Source organism: Haliaeetus albicilla, chromosome 4 (genome assembly GCF_947461875.1).
Source record: "Haliaeetus albicilla chromosome 4, bHalAlb1.1, whole genome shotgun sequence".
Classification (NCBI taxonomy): domain Eukaryota; kingdom Metazoa; phylum Chordata; class Aves; order Accipitriformes; family Accipitridae; genus Haliaeetus; species Haliaeetus albicilla.
The window spans coordinates 33,144,107-33,160,778 of record NC_091486.1 but is presented as its reverse complement, the minus strand read 5'-3'; the positions used below and the strand labels follow the sequence as shown (position 1 = coordinate 33,160,778).

General features: G+C 39.1%; 1 protein-coding gene across 1 annotated transcript; it reads left to right on the top strand.

Annotated features, from left to right (window-relative positions):
* The first annotated feature begins 11,627 nt into the window (after positions 1–11,627).
* Positions 11,628–15,258, top strand: LOC104324049 (coiled-coil domain-containing protein 150-like). Its single transcript, XM_069781852.1, has 5 exons — positions 11,628–11,986; positions 12,585–12,764; positions 13,345–13,413; positions 13,654–13,770; positions 15,176–15,258. The coding sequence occupies exons 2-4, from the start codon at positions 12,606–12,608 to the stop codon at positions 13,696–13,698; spliced, it is 273 nt and encodes a 90-aa protein (XP_069637953.1). The 5' UTR covers positions 11,628–11,986; positions 12,585–12,605; the 3' UTR covers positions 13,699–13,770; positions 15,176–15,258.
* The last annotated feature ends 1,414 nt before the right edge of the window (positions 15,259–16,672 follow it).

Genomic DNA, 16,672 nt, shown 5'->3' with positions numbered 1-16,672 from the left:
GGGTATGCATTTCTAGATTTTTGAACGAAAATATACCAGTGCTAAAAGCAACAAACAGGCAGTTTCATGTTACAGCTTTGGCCAAATTAATATCTCCCCAACATCAAAAAGGTGAGGTCCAAATCCCTACCAATTCTTCTCAAGCAGTCCCATCACTTTACATCTGCTTTAGCAACCACCACACTGCATGGCAAAGAATGTTCTATTCACTAAAATGACAGAATATAAACCCAGTAAAAGTGTGTATTTTATTGCTGAGTTAGCAAATTGAATGGGTTCAGCATGCAATCCAAGTGGCCCAAGATCTGATATGACAGACAGGTGATCCCATGATTGGAAGAGACAGCAAGGGAGAAGGGAATGAGACAACTTCTTTTCAAAAGCACAATGCTGTTATTTTAACTTCTAATCTAAACATTAACTGTTTTCTACTCCCTGGACACTTTGCTTCTGCTTTTAGCTGTATGCTTTGTAAGTTCTTTTACATCACACCTAAGTGCAGTGTTAAATTCATGAACAACAGACAAGTCCATGACTTCAAGTCTAAAAGTGCTAAGAGTGGAATAAGAAATAAGAACTTCAGAATAAATCCAGTAGGAATTTTATCCAAGTGACTATTGGAGAATATATCAAGATCTGGAATGTAAAATGTTGTGACTGCATAGGAAAAGATGTAACTTTTTCATTCAAGATTGCATATTTCATTTATTTGATAATGGACCCAAACACAGATACAATATTAGACTGAAGTAGGTCATTAATTTTTGCCATCAGATTATTTGAGGCAATAGAAATGTAACAAGAAAGTTGTTTACAGTGAAAATCCTAACCCAAAATTTGGCAATAATGAAGTCAGTCAAATATAAAGCTTTTATGTCAAATTGTAAAAGTTTAATTTTAAATTCCGTGTAAGACTCTATGGTTAAATTCTGATTTTATAGACAGATGGTAGGTTTTTTTCTTTGCTTGTTTATTATAAATGTACTTGAGTGCATCTATTCAGTTTACTGAAAGAAAACAAGAACATAATTTGCACTATTTTAATCCATGACGCTTAATTCCTTTTGCAATCGCCATTTCAATGTAGCAACAGATTTCACTGTCACTATTGCTACAAAGGGATTAAACTTTCCATGTTGATTTTGTATACTGGGGAAAAAAATGTAATTGAAGGGTTCAATTGGTTTTGTTTGAAGGCTTTTGTTTATTTGTGTTTTCTTTTAATAAGTGTCACCTCATCATTGCAATTCATATTTTCATAAATGTTGGAATATTCTTCTACTATAATAAAACTAAAAAACATTTCTGTAATCCTGTTTTTCCATGTCACCAGTTTACTGAAACCTCATGGAATAGTAGGTAACTTCTAACACAGCAAGTGTAATGTGGGAATGAAGAATACTACTTAAAACCAACTTCAAGTGTAAATTTACTAGCAGCGCTATACAAAAAGGTATATTTACAGCATTTAGGTGTTCACATAGTTTACAGAATCATACTGCTGCATTGCAAATCATGGCTCTTCTACTTCCATGACCCTTCCCAACGCACTCCATTAAACTCTTTGATCAGGGAAGATGCTCACTTTTGATTTAACAGATTAACACAAACTTTAGTACCTTAACAGAGGGGCTCAACAAAAACTTGACTGCTGCTCTGGCATTAAGTGTTTTTATCATTATTATTTTACACATATAGTATAGTTCAATAAAGAAGCTTCAATTGCTTTGGCAAAACATAGCCTTTCTACACTGATAAGATGCTGCAGGAGACTGCTAGGCACATTCTTAGCTAGGTCTATATCAAGGGACAAATGGAGATATCAAGGGATTTAGCTGGAGTTATTCACAAAACAGCACCTTAGCTGGAACCCAAGAATTCTGATATCAGATTCTTAACCAGCATACATTGATATGAAATATCTGACATTATATGAGCACCTGGCCACCAAGTCCTAGTTTTCCGTTCTACAGCACAAAGCTACATTCTTTCTACAGTCTGTTTGCATTGTGCATGTTCAGAGCTTTCCTAATTTTTTTCCAAATTTATTGGAAAGGATGGGAAGGAATAGAGGGAGGTCATCTAGTACACTGCTTCCAAACCTTTTTTAAAATCCAAGGACCAGATAGTACTTCGTAAAAAACATTTCTACAGAAAATGTTATATTCTTTTTTTGGTGGGAAGGCATGTGGCAAATATTTAGCATTCAGCAAAAGAAGTCATACTAAATTAAAATGTTACTATATGTACCATCTTAATTTAAAATATTTATTAGAAAAATTGTAGTAATATGGCCTAATTCCTGACTTTGCCTGTCAAAAGTCACTGACACATAGCTGCTAATTCACACAAAAAATGTATTTGTATGAGGTTTATTTTTTGCTTTTTGTAACTGCAATTCTTTACAAGCGATGAGGCCATCATCTCTTGTTTAAGATACTACCAGGGTCTGTGGACCATGGATTTACTCACACAGGTCTAGTCCATCCTTCTGAATTATGGCTGAACCATTTCTGAGATATTTTACACAGGACATCAGAGCAAATAATCAGAACACTGTCTTTGGCTACAGTTTCTATAAAGAATAGTGATTACCTTGAAAATGCATAGTGAGATTACAGCATATTATACACTTCTGGTGTATATAGTTATGAATTCTGATTACAAAATATAATGAACAAAAAATCTGTCCTAGTAAATTCAGCAAGTAAGTGCTACAGACTTCAGTAAAAGCCAGCATTTCATTCAGCCTATATTTTCTATGATTCGGTAATTTTGACCATACAGGTAAGAATCTGTGTTCACTGCATCCTGCAGCCTATCAGTTGTGCATTCTTTCCATAATCACACAAATCTTTGTAAGCAGCATGAAAAGTCACTTAGAAAGTCTCCAGTGCTGGAGTACTTACCTGTGTTTAAAAAAAAAAAAAAAAATCAGGAGAAAAACATCAAATTCTGTACGGTGTGAGCAGGCTGTCAAAGGTGAATGTCAGCAGAATAATTCTAATGTTCTCTTTAAATAAACAGTATCTATTAATCAATACTTTTTTGAAAAGGAACCAGAATGTTGTCTGCAGTTTGACGTAGAGAGTTAAGAACATAAAATCTGTCAGCATTTAAGGAAACAAGGTCTGAAGGGAGAAATAGTATTTTCTAAAGCAGTATTTAGGACAATTGCATTTTAACATAATTAAATACTGCACCATTGGAAGTACAGAAAACCCTGCATCGTTTGTAAGTGCAGTTAAGCCTTTTAATCAGACCATCACCTTTTCATAAGTACATCAACAAAAATGACAGCCAGTAGAGAAAAATAAAACAATTAATATTAGAATATTGCTTAGATAGATTAATTAACTTCAGAACGTTCAAAACAATAAACAGGGTGATATATTTTGCTGAATGTATTAAGTTTTGAATATAAATTAAACTCTGCTACTCAAGATAACTAAATGTGTTATCTGTTATTGATGCAAGTTGTTCTAAGAGATAACAGACAAGATTCCCTGGTGTGGAACTGATATTTTACACTGCACTCCAGTGTACTCCATTAGACTGACAAGGATCCCAGTGTAAAATGGATGCTAACAGTGTAGGTTATGCTCCTCTCCCTTCTCCATGCTGCTGGCATAAACCCAGGCTCAAATCCTCCAGTCCTGTGTGGTTCAGTCCCCACAGGACCACCATAAATTTCAAGCAGATAAACACCACTTTCCCTCCCACTGATGAATGAATTCTGTACAAAGTGGACACAAGAATTTGAAGTGAAAAAAGGCACGCTGTATTCTCCCTTTGTGCATGCATCTGGTTTACAGCATGTGTCAGTTTGCAGCTCCCAGGATTTGGACCACACTCACCAAAGCTATGCAGCACTCTCTGGTTATTCACCCAAAACCAGCACAGCACTTCAAAGAGTGCACAATGTAGGTTTAGTATATAAGGCAAAATCCCTCCCAAAAATATATGCTGACTTTTGATTATATTCAAAAAGAAAATGTTCCTCATAAGGACGGCATAAACAGTTCCTGAACTCAGATATAAAATATGAATTAAAGTGTAATGTATCCTGTGTGATGCCTTTGTTTTCTATGCATCTCTGGTTTAAATCTGAGGCCAGTTATCTTGCTATCTGATGGGGTTCTCCTGCTTTGTTGTTTACTTGTTCTGAGGGAGAAGTCATTCTTCCAGTAACAAACTGAAAACACAACAGTCATTTACCTCTTCTTTCATGCCAGTGTCTTACCCTTAGAGACTACTGCACGTCAAAAATAGGCCAGCAGATAAGTTAAGCTTATGTGTCACTGGCATTAAGGCAAGAGGCAAACTCTTACTCAGAATTTAATTCTATTTTATAAAAAGCACTTAAATAGGATTTACAGCTTTCAGGTTTTGAATTTAAAAATAGGAAAAAAATATTACTAAGAGCATTGCTATTGATTTAACAACTGAAACTTGTGATATTACATATTGTGATTGGAGATTTTCAGCCAGGGAGCCAGAACGTATAGAAAGTCATAATATGGAAAACAAAAAAAGCTATTATAAATCTTTTTGCATTCTTAGAATGTTTTTCTTACATTAAAAATCAACATTTCCACTGCTAGCTCCTAAAGTATGAGAAAAGACAGAACTCTACAAAGAACAGATTTTTTCTTTAATTTTCACAAAATTTATGCAATTGTTTCACACTTTGTTGAATTACACAGCTGTAAATAAGGAAGGTTACTGTTTGTAGGAGTACTACTGACAGTCTGTTTAAAATGGGTTCAAACACCTAGCAGAATTCACTGTACTCTGCTTACACGAATGTTGCTACTTCTCAGCAGGAGTGTAGGTCACTGTTCTATAATCTAAGTGTACCAAATGTTCTGGTATGATTTCATTTGAGGTGTAAAGAGTGACAATTGAAATAATGACATATATTTCTGTCATTGCAGGACTATCATGTTTGAAAGTTTTAGATGTCATTTAGACTTGTCATTTATCTTTAATTCTGTTGAAATTTATTCATTAACTTGTCATGTACAATGTATACTTTGATTACACTTGAATTCTATATTCTTGTAGTTCAGTGCCTAAAAAGGGGGTATTTGTCTCTGAAAGGTAAAAAGGAAGGAACATCTAGTGCCACATTAGGTTTTTAATGCTAAACCCCTGAAGATGTGGAGCTGGTCTGATAAGCTGATATGAATTAATTAAGATAGAAGCCAATTCTGGTCCCATATCTCAGCATGAATTATATAAAAATGTTGTCACTATTTCTTGTCCTCATTTCTCAGTACTGTACACAGAAGTTAAAAATGATAAATCATTGCACTTTGGCTAATAACTACTTGCTGAAGTAAACCTGAGTGCTATAAAAACATTCTTTATTTAAAGCAATAGGACTTTTACATATTCCTAAAGAAGCAGATGCCATCTTATATTCTGCAGACTTCTCAGAGAGGAGTTGGACAGCAAATTGACACATTTTCCAGATATTGATTGTCCCTTTGTCTAGTGGTCTATGGCCTGTTTCCTGATTTCCAAAAGTGAGAGTTCTGACTCAGAATCAATATACCACTTAAATTGCCATCTTATTGGACCCTTCTCCAAGTGAATTAATAGAATACAGATAAAATGCCGATTTCTTTACAAGTGTTCCACACTTCTCATATATGCATTTACACACTAGAAATATTATCTATTGGAATATTCATTAAGATGAAGTTTGAGAAGAATGTTATTTATTCTTTCCACAAAGTTGCGCAGAAAAGACTGGCAAATAGTTTTGCATCCTCTTTTTTAGAGAATATCAACCTTCACAGCCAGAACATTGTACATGACATATACAGCATGTTCATTTTTTAATTACTGAAATTGTAAGATATTGAAAGGAAAACCAAAGCAGAAGGAACATGAGTCTTATTTTTGCAACATTTTAACGTGAGACTTCTTATGTCCCTACCAAGTAAAGACAGAATACAGCTGCAGGACTTGTATTTATGTTTCAAATGCTTCTGACAATGTTCTGAGCTACAGGTACTGGGGTTTACTGTAAAGATAAACTACATGTGAGAATCAATCATATCTGTATTGATACACATCCAAAGTTCAAGACTTTTTTTGTTTAAAGCTTTCAGTCTGGGCTCAACAGCACAGTATTCTGGGAGAAAGCAATAGGATGGGAGAGAACAAGTACCTAGTAACTCAGTGTGTCCTATCAAAAAGTGGGAAGACTTAGTTACATAACAACTTGGATACATATTTATTACCATATTTTCTGCATATATGTATATACACACACACAGAATCATCGCCTTGCATGTTTCTTATTAAAGACATTAGCCTTCATGCAAAATCTGATGGTTTTAGTTTATTTGGTCCTAGTGCCCATGTCCTTGAACTCATAATTCTCAGTGTGACATCATCATCAGTCATTCTAAAGATGCTAATGGTATTACAGACTATCTCAGACAGGAAAACAGAATAAATTTAAATTAATCATACCAATCTGAATTTTGTTTTCATAAAACTGATCTTAATAACAAGAAAATGATTTAAGAAAGAGGAATGAAACACTGGTAATCACCTAACACGTTTATTTTCCTCATGATACATGCAAATTATCTCTTGGACATCGCAAATGGAATTTGGTTGCTTACAGACTGGTGTCTAGTGCCATTTTAGACAACCTCAAGTATCCCAGCTGGCTTCCCTTGGCTTGGGACCTCCTTACATTTTGCAGGACATCTGTCAGCCCTGTAAGAATATCTTCAGTGGCCTGCAATATCTAAACTGGCACTAGATATGAATGTTTAGGCACCTGAAAGCCTAAGCCATACTCCCTTTTGCTCTGGTCTACAAAGTATGAAATAAATTGGAGTATTAGCATTGTATATTAATTTTACACTGATGTAAAAATGACAAGATAAGTAGGAAACTGAAAACAAAAGTGGTCTTCTGCTGATTAATATTTTAATACAATAGTATCTTCAATGAAACATTAACTTTATGTTCACTGGTTTGCACAAACATTCTTATACCATACTCACAAAAAAAGATTTAATTTCTGTCAGCAGTACTGATTTAAGACTCAAGTTGGATATCTAAGGATTCTGCTATTGTCTACCTGCATTGTTGACTCCTTGCCTGAGACAAAGCTGTCAAACTGAAGAAATACTGTGTTAGCTCACTATGAAAAAGGGAAGAAAGGGAAAAGGATGGCAGATCAGAGGCAGGTAAGCACAGCGAGATAAAAACAGAACATCGTTCTTTATCTGGTGTACAAAATAAGGATTATCAATACCAGCAGCATAAGGAGGAAAAAATACGTTACATAGAATACTTATAATGCTATATTATTATGTAATATAGCTAATAATATACTTACTGTAAGACTCCATAGGAGCTAATAACACTAAGCCTCGGATGATCTTTTCATGACACTCTACTCAAAAGCTGGTCTCCAGCTTTCCTAAAGATCTGACAGGTTCCTACAAAGAACAGATGGATGCAAACAGACTGGGCAGCACAAAGGACAGACCTAGTGCCAGTAAACTACCACAGTGGTAGAAACATATTGATAACCTGAATTCTCACCACGTTTTGCAGATGTAACAGTGTAGGAGAGTTTTAAGGATGGATCAAAGAACAGTGCTTTCAGCATATTTATGTTGATACCATTCTAAGTGTGCAAGTGATGAGAATAAAAAAAAACCCAAACATATGTGCTTATATGAGAATTAAATTAAAGTATGTTGTAGTCTGGCAGCATGGGCCAAGCAAACTCAGGAATTAGTATCTCATTAATGATAAAACATACCAGACAGGATTAAGAAAAATCATGAAGGGTTCTGAAGTGGAAACTTCCAGCTAACAATTTCTATAGCTTGTATCAGATGCAATAAAAAAGGGCAATTTAGAAAAAGGCGACAAACTAAATGAAGCAACACTCGAGGAAAGCAGACTTACAGCAGTGATAGAACAGACCTGAGGCTCTTACTCCTACAAAGTACCTTCCTTTGCAGAATGCTAACCTGGATGGACAAACTGATCCAATTTAGCAGATTCAATTTATCCCACCTCTCAATTCAAACTTGCAAGTTCCAACTCTTGCTGCAGCATTCTTTCATACCATTCAAGTAATCCAAAATAGAGATCTTTGTTCTAATGTTTGCTCTCTGATTTACCTTCATACAAAAGCGTTCTGCATAAGCAAGTAATTGAGTGAGATGAAAAGAATTCTAAAGACAAGCACTGCAGAAGTGCTGGCAGCTCAGACTCCACCTTGAACAAAGACTTCAGTTCTACCGCAAAACACTAGAAGGAATTAAAGAAAGATCAACAAAACTGTGAAGAAGGAATGTATTTTACATATGCTGGAATAAAACTTTGATAACTAATGACAGTTGTAGCGCATAGTTATCTACAAATACACAGCAAATCTACGTACAAATGAAAAGAAATTATCAGAATAGTAAAAAGGCTATAACCAAAAGAAATGTCATTACAAGAAAGGAAAATGTAACAGCACGTTTAAGCAGTGAGCTCTATTGGAATGTGGAAAAACTTCCCAGGGAAAGCCCCAGTCCCTAAAAAATTTGAAATCAGACTGAAAAGCTGATTGGAGACAATATACAAAAATAAACTGGAGCCATAAAACTGCTGAAATAATAAAAACATTATATGAATTATCCAATTATTTTATATGTATAATTTACATGAAAGTTATACTGAGATATGTGAGCTGCTGTACACTTCACACAAAGCACAGGTGTTTTGGTAAGAAATAAAAGTACACCTGTGTTCTTAACCACAAACGAAAACATTCTTCTACACCTTTTTAGCTTGGAACTTTGTGCAGTAATGATGATTCCACCAGGCATATATGTAGGTGGCAAACTATGGAGGAAATTATACTGATTTAAAGAAAAAAGTAGGTGGTCTGTCATCATAATGCACTTGCCTGCCCCATCTCCCATTGCCATATAAATGATATTAAAAATAAAAGAAAATACCATTTTTAGGTTATTTTAAAGACTCCTGTGAAACTATTGGGCAGGATATTTGGAGCAGAAAAGGACATCAAATTGTTTAACTTCAGCTTTCAACACTCAGTTCTTTGATCACAATCGTTGTCTTAAAAGTTTTCCATGGAAAACATGCTATAGACAGTTTGATGTATGTTTTACTCCTACATTTTTTATATGAAGTTACTCTCATTGAACTACACACCAACTTCTGAGGTAAAATAAAGAACATGAATAAAAAGCTCAGATCAGTTATTTTAATGCAAACTAAATTAAGAATAGCATTTGATCTGTTTGTTTCAAAATTTATACAGTGCCTTCAGAATTAACTATCTTTCTGTCAAATATTGTTACCCTACCTCAGCTCATGAAAGGATCTCTGAAATATATTTTCCATTTGACCTAGATCTCAGTTGCTCTTTTATGTTCTCACTTCCTATACATACTATTCTACTGCATAAACTAGGCATCCCTACATTACCATTGTATCCATACCCTCTTAGAACACCAGTAGGTATCAAGAAACTATACGATAAAAACAATGTTACTGTTAATATACAATGTTATTTATGCATCTTTTACTTAGGTGAGAAGCTTAAGAGTTAATCTATCATTTTTAATTTCCTTTTTCCCCAGTGATCTTTATATTCCTTCACATCCCACGTTTCTTCACAAGCCTCCTGGCAACATCCCCCAGGCAAAGGCTTCCTGGAGCAAATTCTCAAGTGGAGCAATGACATCTTTACATCAGCTGAGGATCTTTTTATTACATACACATTACTGATCAAATGCAGTGTTGGCCTGTCTGCAGTGTCACTCTCTGCTCAGAAAAGCTGCAACTCTTCCTCCAAAATAAAACAATCATGCCAAAAGATCCTTAAATCAAAACAATTATATTCATCAACAGAATGCAAAATTTTCAGCATTAATGGATAGCCACCAGCTGCAGTTGCAGAAATTATAAAATGTATAGTCACCATGTTTAGATGTTCCAATAAATATAGTTCCTCTCTGCTGCCATCTACAGATAGATTTCAAATTTTTAAAAAATCTACTTTTCACTTCCAGATATGTATTTAATAATAGGATCTCAACATGCCCTACAAACCAGCTCACCCCAAACACATATTATGTCAACAGTATTACCTCAACTTATTAGAAGCTTCAGGCAAAGCTGAGCCCAAGTGATAAGTCATTGAAAAGTATTTAGACGTTGCCACGCTGCATGCTGAGTGATGCCTGATCCTGTGCGAAATCCTCAGCTGGGAATTAGGTGCTTATGTTCCCTATTCAACGCATAGGAACAGTTAAGGCGTACACAGATGCCCCTCAGAAGCCAGATGAGCTGCCAAAAGTGAAAAGGAGATTCAAAATGTCTAGTACAGGTTCTTAAACACCTTTGCTTAAATCCCCAGAATACCTAATGTTTAATGATTGTAGCATTGTTATTTGATGCCTGCTTCAGGCACCACACTTCCAGTTTCACAGCTGTATGTTCTAACCAGGAGGCTACGAAGTCAGTTTCCCTCTCTGCATAAAAATGAAACTCAGTAGACCAAAGTGGTACATTTTTAAAAGACTCAGACACTCAGATGCACAGTGGAGACAGCATAACTCGGTAAGAGTGCTGATCTGTATTAAATGACTGCTTGCCTGTTAAGTATAAAATATTGTGCTTGCTTAGGGCCCAAAGCGAACATATCATTTGATATGCAGTCAATTGATGATACATAAAAATCACCACAAGCCTACAGATCAGCACGCTCCTGCAGAGCAGCCTCCCTATGGAGGTTTGAGCCTACATACCCCGCAAGCTGATTTTAAACCCCTTCAAACGCCAAAATGCTTCAGTGTTTCATTGTACAACATGCTTCACCGTGAGAGCTAAGCACGAGGACAAAGCCACACGTAATTCACCTAGCCCTGCTGAAGCGATTCACAGACATTTACGTTACAGCCGCCGCGCAACTCAAGTCCCTGCCCCTCCGTCAGCGGAGCGCGCCCGGCTGCGCGCCCCCCCGCCCCCCCCGAGGCCGGGGCCGCGGGGCGCCGCGCTCCGCCCCGGCTTCTCTCCTCAGCGCCCGGCCGGGGGCGGGGGGGGGGGCGAGACCCGGCACCCCGCTGCCCGGGGGCAGCACCCCTGCCGCCTCTGGCCGCGGCGTGAAGGGGCGAGGGCAGGAGAGCGGCGGGGCAGGTGAGGGCCCCGCGGCCGGTCCGTGCGCGATTGGGGGCCGGCGCGCCGGCGGCTGCCGACGTCGCGGAGGTGCGAGGCAGGGTATGAGCTGCGCGGAGGGAGGGAAGGAAGAGAAGAGAAGAGAAGCAGAATCTCCCGGGCAAATCCCGGTGAGCAGCGGCGGCGGCTCAGGCGCACCCTGACACCGGAGGGTGAAGCCGGGCCCCGCGGCGCCCTGCCCGCCGCGCGCACCGCCGCCCGCACCGCCGCCTCAGGCACTTCGCTCGCAGCGCCGCCCCGCAGAAAGGACGGACTACAGCTCCCAGCGTGCCCTGCGGGCCCGCCTCTTGCGCACACGCCCCCGGCGTGCCTTGTCCCCGGTTCTGCACGGCCGCGGATCCCGGCGCGCATGCGGGCTCGGCCGCGCGGTGAGCGGGTGCGCTTGAAGGGGAGGGAACGGTGTGGCGGTGGGCTCGCCCGGCCGCCGGGGTGGGGGTGGGGGGGGGCTCGCCGGGCCGGGCCGGGCCGCGGGGAGGCTGAGGCTGTGGCCGTTGAGCGAGGTCCTCCAGGCCCGGGGCGGCCGCCGCGCGGGGGTTGCCTCAGCCGTGGCTGTTGCGGGTCCCCACAGGGCGGGAACGGGAGACCGCCTGAGCGGGATGGCCGGGCCAACCGTCATGGCCACGAGCGTCAGGGCGACCGTGCCCGAGGCCTTCATGGTGCTCCAGCTGAGGATGAGGGTGGTGGAAGAGCAAACCAGCACACTGGTGCGAGATCCGGAGGCTCTCGGCGTCGATGGGCAGAGGTAGGGAGAAAGCAGGGGTAAGCTTTTTCCTTCTTGGAGAGCTCACGCTTTTCTTGCTTTTTTTCCTCTTCTTGTTCCTCTTTGCACCCGTTTGCCATGCTCTGCGCTTCTCTACACGAGAGAGCTGGTACGGGCAGAGTCAACGAGAATGGGCTACAGCAACCTGGGGTCACAGGAAACCTTCCAGGTCTATGCAACATGGTTTCTAATCTAATTGCATCTGTAATGCATAAGTGCAATGTCGGGTAGGTATGCATACATGGGGTAGGTCAGTCTTTTCTTCTCTTCAGCCTCAATAATTTCCCCTGAAAGACTTCAGAAACACCTGCTAGTCACCCAGCCATTAGTCCTGTGCAGGCCAGGGTGGCATTTGTGGGAGAAAATACGCTGTGGAAAAACTGTGAAACGCTGGTGAATCAAATGTGTCAGTTAGGGAGTGTTGTACGGGCACTGAATTTAAACGTCTTCCGCCTGCAGACAGAAAAGGAACTGAATCCAAAGCATGCAGATAGTAAAAAAGTTTTTTACCACTTTGTTCTTCCTTGTCCCTCCATATGCTTTTTCTGTCAATGAAAATTTTTGCCTTTTCTTTTGGCAGCCCAGTTGGAGCAGTGCCTGAATGCAATCCATGAGGAGCATTTGCAGGAAATGGAAGATTGTACAGCAAGAAGCAATGAAGTTGGACCAACCCCGAAGCGATATGAAAGAGGCTGAAGAAGAGGCAAAAGAAGAAGTTCAGAGGCTGAGTACTGCTCTGGAGATTACAACTGCATCCAAGGTACCAAAGGTTATTATAGTTTCAAGTATAAATGGACTTGGTTTTAAGTACATTAATCTCTGACATAGTTAAACAGAAAATGTACTCAGCTGGAAAAAGGAGTTTATGATATATTGTTGGCAGTAAGAGCAAACACTTTTGATAACGAGAATCTGTGCTTCCATCAATTAAAAAAAATTACATAGGAAATCAAGAATAAAAATGTTTTAGATTAGTAATTTTCTCATCTTCGTGACTTAAGTTTGTCCTGGCTTTCATGCATAGAGTGCTCAACAGCTTTATCTGTTTTTCCAGGAACATACGTTTCTCTGGTATTTCAGTCTTAACTTCTACTAGTATCTCCCCTGAAGAGAACTTCAGTGGACTATGTCACTCAATCTCATTAATTGTATTAAAGAATGCTTTGTTTCTTAGTGCTTGCACTCTTATATTCAGTGCTTCAGGACAGAGAACACCAGACTGGAGATAGAAATCAAGTTCTAGGTGTTAGCATGGCAGTTGCATTTTATAATATGTACTGCTTTTGCAATAGTTATGAACATGAAAGGATAAAAATATCTGTTCCTTTCATCTTCTTTAGATGCATGTAGTGACTGCAGCTGAGGAACTGAGGAACACAGAACAGAAAATTAACTGTAGGCTTCAGGAGGTAAGTACAAGAGCAAGCAGCTTAGCAGGAGGCTGAATTTGCCAAGTTTTACTTAAAGATTTGAAGAAGATCCTTAAATAATATTCTGGGTGCAATTTTGGAATGTGCACAACCCAGAGGAACCTGCCAGCCGTGCTCATAACTAAATACCTGCACAGAACATCTTTCATATATAATCCCAAAGTATTTTTTTCAATCTACTTAATTAGACCTGGGTCAGAAAGCGTTATTTTTTTCTAGCTAACAGAACAGCTGTCCCAGGAGGTCAGCCCGTGGGAGTCTTAGGAGGGGTCCCAAGCAGCTGTGATGTGCCATGTACAGGACATGGAAACAACAGTAGAAGTAGAATGGAAGCAGGTCTGAGAAACTTTCAGTCTTCTTTTGTATCTCTTTTCGTTTTTTCATCTGGGAGATGAGACACTTTATAACTACATTTTGTACAAACATTGATCAGAAAAGATCATGTAGTCAAACTTCCTGCTCAAAGTAGGGGTATCACAAACACTGGATTGGGGCAGTGGTGGATTTGTGAAGCAGAGTTCCAGGACTGTGATTCCATGGGTGCTTTAGGCACTTTTTATAGTGGTGCAGTAATGTTCCAGTTAGGATTTTCTTCCTAGCATCCAAACTGAACGCTCCAAGCTTAAATCTGGGACCATTGCCCCTTCTTAAATCATTCAGTGCAATTGACAAGAGTTTGACTTCATAATCTTTGTAACTACCTCTCAGTTTTGTGGGCCACAACTGGATCCTGCCTTAACCTCTTCTTCACCAGGCTAAACAACCCTCTTTATAATTGAGGTACTGATAAATAGATAGAAAATGCAATTTCTGAAAAATATTCTGTTGAGATCGTAAACCTTCTGGAGTAAGAATGTTTTCTCCATTAATTGCCATGATGACAAAACCAGATTTTTATTCTCAGCTGTATTTGTATTATCTAGCTATTCTGGAGTGTGGGGAGGAGCCATAGTTCATGGTAGAAATGAACTGGCTTACACACAATTCAAATAAGCAAAACCAATCCCCCTTTCTGCATGCGTGCACACACGAGCCACATGCAGTCACTCTAACAATTCTGAATTCATAGCAACAGTTTAGTAAGGATAAAAGAAAGCAAATGGTGAAGTATCAAAACTTGAATAACTAAGGGTGGATTTTTTTTAAAGTTTTTGGATGTTCATAAAGGTCTCTTCATTCCTGAAACATATGAAGTTCTTTTGGAAATTACTAGATTTTTTTCCTATGTGCCTTTTATCGTCTTTGTGTTCTTCTACAGCAGAAGCAGAAAAATGATGGATACATTATTGAACTATATGAATTATATATTATGTGAGAAGCAAAGGCTTAGTTTAATTCATCTTATCACTTTCTGATGGGTATAGTTGACCCTGTGGTATATGGCATTAAAAAAAAAAAAAATTCCTCAAAACCAGCATGAGACAGACTAGGTGCCTTGAACGTTGCATTCACCTTCATCTTTTATAGCTTGATCTTTTCTGTAATCTTCCATTGTGCGAACTTGTTAGATTCTGCCTGTCATGTAAAGATGATGATAAGCACACAAACACTGTGTTACATATAGAAATTGAGTTGCTTGCCATAGAAGTCTTCTACATAAGATTGGGACAAGCAGAAAGAGAGGAGAAGCTGATAAGGCTGTATCTTTTCCAGTTAGATCAACTTTTCAGGCTCTGAAATTTGCTTAGGTTTGCCTCACTGAATTCTGCATCTTAAAGAGTAATCAGTGATGTCGTTTCAGGTACAGATATTACAGCAGGACTGCCAAGAGTTGTGTAAAGATGTCCAGCTAGCCCAAGTGAGGCTGCAAGAGGAGGAGGAGGAGGAGGAAAGAACTGCCCAACTAGAGCAACAGTGCACACAACTGAAAGCTGAACTGGGCGTGACAGTGGGTTATTGTCATACCTTTTTAGCCCTTGTCTCCCTGCTTCCACAGTAAGAGGAAACAAGCACTGAGGTCCTCCACACCTGTGGCAGGTGTATCAGTCAACAAGAATGGGGGGCAGCTTAAGAGGTGATGAAATATTAAAGGCCTTTAGTTTGCATGTGATGTTTCCAAAGCCTCTTCTTACCTAGAGGAAACTGGCAACAGAGGTAATCAGGGTAATGAGTACACAACAATAATACGAAAAGATTCCATCAGCATAAATTCTTTTCAGAGGAGACTTCATCTAGCAAGTGACCATTTACGCATGATTCCTGAACTGATGTGCAAGTAGAATGCCCATTGCTATTGAGTCTTTTTGCAGCTGATTAAAAAAATGTGCTCTATTAAACATCAGTGTAAGGACAAGCATCTTGGATAAGCCTCTAGTTGAACTCATTTAGATTCCCAGTCTATTGATGTAAAAGTAGCTGCTTATAAGGGAACTAAGTGGCATTTAATACGCTCTAGGATAAAGGGAAGCTCCATACTGTCAAAATTAATAACTCACAGTAACTGCCTAAATACTAGCATAATTATTGTTCTTGTGATCCTTCCATCAGGACCTATTTCAGATTTCTAGCTACTCTTTTTACAGAAGTGTTCCTGTTTCCCATATGTTTTGTTTGTTATTCTGTGAATCACACATGCAATAATTAACCTGTAGCTCACAAAAGGCAGTCGGTGTTTCTGCATAAGGCATAGCAAGAGGAGAGAAACTTGTCATGTTGTGACAGAGTTGGCTGAATGGGGGAGAAGGATGGCAGAATTCTTTCCTTCAGAACAAATCCATATGCAAATGACAAATGAGACATAAATTTTCTTTACTTCTGTACCAAATAGTCCTGCTGATCAAGGCTTTTTCCCTTTGTTAATTGAAAGAACTTTTGAGTGATCCTTTGATGATACCTTGAATGTCCCAATATTTTGGCTAGATTTCCCTCCCTACCCTGCTCATGCTGAGTTGTCTCTTGTTGTCTACCTTTTTTTTCCCAGTATGTTATACAGCATAGCAGAGTAAGAGGCTAGCTCTTATAGGCAGGTTAATTCAAATTCCAACAAAAATGCTTCTGCTTTTAGAACTGGGTGGTTTAAGCAGGTATCTAACTTGCTCTTTGTCAATGCACAAAAACTTGTAAAGTTGCATGTGGGCTGTGGGTTATAGTCAGGACAAATCAGTTGCTTGCACACTAGACAGCTGAATAAGAGACTTAGGGTTATTTGATTTGCCCAAGCAATCATGGAGGTGGTACGTGTAGGAGATTGGCATGATGACATGCTTAATTTTAAAATTAAATTACAATTTATGGAATC